Here is a 4,476-nt window from a genome sequence, read left to right on the forward strand (position 1 = left end):
ATATATACGTTTATAATGTAAATATCTAAAAATTAGTTGAAATCGGTTTATTAGAAGTTTACTACGCTACCCCGCGCTGCTAAAACATGTTTTTCACCCCACTGTAGACGCGCTGCAGTGTGGAGCCGCTTAGTGGAGATTAATCTGAGCTCCACACGAAAATAGTGCACCTCACCACGTCTGAAAACTCACCCGCCTGAGAGGCCCGCCTACCTGTTGGTTGCAGACTGACAGACACGGGACTGGCGGAGTAACCGGTGAGAAACTGTCTACCGTCAACAGAAAATGGAAACTACAATTAGCGACTCCGAATAAAAAAATAAAAAATTCATAAACATGTAATGAGTTGTCTATCCATTTGACTTTTTATGCTTATAACAGATGTGAACAACCTCCTTGGTTAGCTTCTTGAGGTTCGAAAGATCTTCAGTCCAACACCATTTGGAAGGGTGCGGGATTTTAAAGCCAGTTTTGAATGCTTGTTCCAGAGCCCCGAGCTTGAGTCCTGCCAATGTTATCATTGCGATCACCGACGAGTTTGCTTTTGATAAGTTGATCAAACTTCCTCCAGTCGATCTTCCTGGAGTCTTCTACAATGAGATTTAGATTGAAAAATATTCGGCTGTGATCTAAGAAAGATCTGTAGCCACATAGTCTACAGTTCTCTATTTTGAAATAGTTACTGTCGGTTAGCAGGGTAACATTAACCCGAACATCACAGTTCTCCTGGGCTTGCGTTTATAATAAAGTCAAAAAGAGACTCATCTCCTTCGTTGATTTTCGAGCTTTGAAGCAGCGTGTCCCTCGCATTGGCATTACACCCTATCAACAAGTTGGCAAGCTGGTCGATCGTAAATCAAATACATGCACTTGCTCTGGTTCGTCTCTCATAGAAAGGCCAATAGGTTAGCTTAAGCGTATGCATGCTGAAAATTCATTTCTCCTACACTCAGTGTAATCCACTCACGTAGAGGGATCATCAGTCTACTCGTATGTCGGACCCTCGACCTGCATTCTCTCCAAGAGTTCATTGGAGGCGGCGGGTGACCCCGTAGTAGTAGTAGTCCGTTTTTTCAGTGCCTCTAGATATTTTCCATTTAACTGGAATAGGAAAGGTTGGATGCCCCCTGATGTTCCTGCGCCTTGATTACCGCTCAGTCGTCCATCAATCACCCTCCATGTCGATTAAATGCATATGGACTAGCAGGATTTTAGGGTTTCGAAAGGAGGATTGAACGAATTCAGCAACCAGATACGAGCAATCGGCTGTGAGTCTTGTTGTATGAGGCAATATTGAGCTTTACTCCTTCCCAAGCATCGCTGATCGTAGCTACGCACGAACCGAGAAAGTCCATGGTACTTGTGGACCACTTGTGAGAAATCAAAGCGTGCCCTCTATTCCCCATTCCTTCCAGTAGTGGGGAATAACCATCTCCAATAGCATGGTCTAAACGCTAGTCGACACCTTAGGCGCCAGTTTGTCATTAGTGGAGTTATCATCTGTCACCGCCACCCCTAACTGACTGCTGACTATTTCACTAAAAGATCTCACATCACTTGCTTCAATGGCCGACCACTCCTGCTTCATTGTTTGCAGAGCCCCTACACACTCTGCAGGCATTTGTTGTTTTATTCATTCCTCTACAATTGCCTAGTGTTTAACGAGGTCCTTTCCACTCAGATCGTCGACTGTACCCGCCTCTTTATTCTTCTCATTCTTGCTCAGAATATGGATGATTTTGTGGCACTGGCTCTCGAGCAGGACAGGGGGTAGGGAATTTTCCGTTTTTTTTTGCTAGGACAGCCCGATTTACATTAGCTGATTGTTGATAGTAACAAAATCGCACTTTTCTTAGACTTCTTTATGTTCATAATGGTCTTCAACCATTGAATGAATGAATTTCCATTTTGCTGTGATTTTCAGAAATCGGCTTGCAACAGCCACTCCACTGAACTCCTTCAATGAACTTTATATCCCAGGGAAGACCCATTTGGCGAATACAACCAGTACGAGCATTTGAAATTTCCATGAAGCGCATAAAAGTTTGTTCAATGATGCGCCCGAGCAAACTCCTACCCAAGAGTATCTGTGCAGTTAATGGCAAACTACCTCTTGTCTGTTAACAATTTACATTTCATTTTTAACAGTAAACTTTTCCATGCCTCTATGTCTTCAAATATTGATCTTAGTGGAAAAATGTAGACTTTTTTGTAGAAAGTTTTATATAGATCCTACTAAACTTAGGTATATGAACTTTTCTCCACAAGATGAAGTAATTTTCGCATTGTCTGCCGTAACCCGAATAGATAATGCTGCTGGTTTCGGAAGTATTAATTTGAATGGAAAGTTAGCAGAAACAAATGGATTTTAATTGAATGAATTCTATATTTCTTTGCAAAGATATAGAGTGACTAGTCGTTCACACTCCTGTTTTTCCCCTTGAACTTTTTTGATTAACTGTTACGAATACACACCTACGTACTCGTATTAAGAAGTTATCTTCAGTTCTTCGTCGAATCATGATAATATACCATAAGAGTCTTATCATTAACCCAAAAGTATACAATATATTCAAGGAGCATTTATAAAAACTTTCTTCCAATGGATACCAAAAGAGTGAACAAGGCTGTGCATTTCGTGCGTATGATGGCACATGTTACTCTCTACACTACGATGAATACCTTTGCACATATGCCGTGTCCACATTGTTGCTAGTAGAAACAATTATTCAATTCTTCCTCTTCATTCCTTTTCATTATCCCTTCCTCGGTCAGAATAACGAGGTTTTATAGGCCCTTTTGAAGCTGATCAAAGTTTCGTTTTTAGTTTAGATCGAAACGTGTGTCGCGTGGTGTTCCGTATGGTTCTGATTAAAGGGATACGAACTATACTTTTATACACGATCTTAATTGTAAAGTTAAAATATTTCAAGATTTTTATGTGGCTACCAGAAAAAAATTTAAAAATATAATCAAAGGAGTGTTTAGTAGTGAAGGTATTGAATAATTGGAAAATTAATGTGTTGTTTTGTTAATAAAGTTAGTTAAATAATAAGCATTTAAACGTTACATGTTCCTATATATGGTAATTTCGGATAAATGAATTGAACCGTTTTAAAGATAAATGTTTCAGTTCTGTGGCTTTAAAGTTTCAAGTTGCGATGGTTAATGGTATTGCCTAACCTACAGAACATTTCCTGATCATTTTAACGGGCCTTTGTTTCTTGCTTACCACAACAAATAGTAAATTACCTTCCCACCCTAGGCGTAGTATTTCCACCGATTGAAGATATTTATTTACCTTATTTTACTAAAGATAAGAAATCCATTTCATTACTAATCGGATCTTTCTAGCCAATTTGTTTCTTAAATGATAACAATATACAATGAAGGTGAAAATGGAAAATCTCTTCTAATAAAACGAGTAGTTTGCGATAGTAATGGCAAACCCCATTACTGTTCATACCTTTTGTATTACAATTATAGCAATACGATCTCTGTTGGCCAATTTCGTACCATTGCTGGATTTGATTACAAAACCCATGATTTGAACTTTTCTAACAAACAATTTTTTATTTGGTAATTGCAGACGTGGCATAGAAGAAGTCGTAGGCCGAACACGTAATCGGATTATAATCAATGACAAGAATGAATGTGACCCCTTATCAAAATTATGGAACGACGCCTGTCTCTGATTTCCTCTATGGAGCTCAATCTTCATCCGATGATAACTCTTTTATATTCAGTAATGGTTCACCCTACACATACGACAGATCCTGCTTCAGCGGGTATCCAAGCGTTTGGCCTACAATTAGTCCATTCGTTACAAATTCGACGCACTGCTCCCCATCCTGTGACTGTGACCTCAGAGAAAACTCATATAAATCTAAAGACAATGATACAGACATGAAAACCCGAAGGAAATCTAAAGGAAGAGCCAACACGGAGTCATCATGTAGACCAAAGAAGCCGCCTACCACAAATCCTGTAGTCTTACGTAGAAGGCGATTAGCTGCAAACGCTCGGGAACGACGAAGAATGAATGGACTGAATGAAGCATTTGATCGTTTGCGAAAAGTCATACCAACTCTTGAAAGTGACCAAAAGTTATCGAAATTTGAAACTTTGCAGATGGCCCAAACTTATATTTTAGCACTTTGTGATTTACTTGAAAAGGAGGAAGATAGAGATCACTCATATGTAGTTTTCGAAAAATTCCAAAGTTGATTACAGCTGAAAACTGTATTTGTAAATAAACGTAATAATATAACATTACAATGATGTGTTAATGCCTAAATATTTCTAGTGTGGTTGACCGAAAAACTTATTATTTCCTTCGATTATGTCCAGTTTCTTATTCCAAACTTGAATAGGCAATATTTTGTCATTACGTTTAACTGCGAAATGTGGTGAAAATAGATAGAATAATTATTAATATATAAACATTTATGAATAAATGCAAATGCAAATAGCCTA

The 4,476-nt window shown here is 38.6% G+C and overlaps 1 protein-coding gene across 1 annotated transcript; it reads left to right on the top strand.

Annotated features, from left to right (window-relative positions):
- Positions 1-3,168: 3,168 nt before the first annotated feature.
- Positions 3,169-4,227, top strand: LOC119653980 (twist-related protein-like). The gene is made up of 2 exons (XM_038059142.1): positions 3,169-3,243; positions 3,590-4,227. Exon 2 carries the CDS (start codon positions 3,640-3,642, stop codon positions 4,225-4,227), a length of 588 nt encoding a protein of 195 aa, XP_037915070.1. The 5' UTR covers positions 3,169-3,243; positions 3,590-3,639.
- Positions 4,228-4,476: the final 249 nt, after the last annotated feature.

The sequence above is a fragment of the Hermetia illucens genome, chromosome 4 (genome assembly GCF_905115235.1).
Source record: "Hermetia illucens chromosome 4, iHerIll2.2.curated.20191125, whole genome shotgun sequence".
Classification (NCBI taxonomy): domain Eukaryota; kingdom Metazoa; phylum Arthropoda; class Insecta; order Diptera; family Stratiomyidae; genus Hermetia; species Hermetia illucens.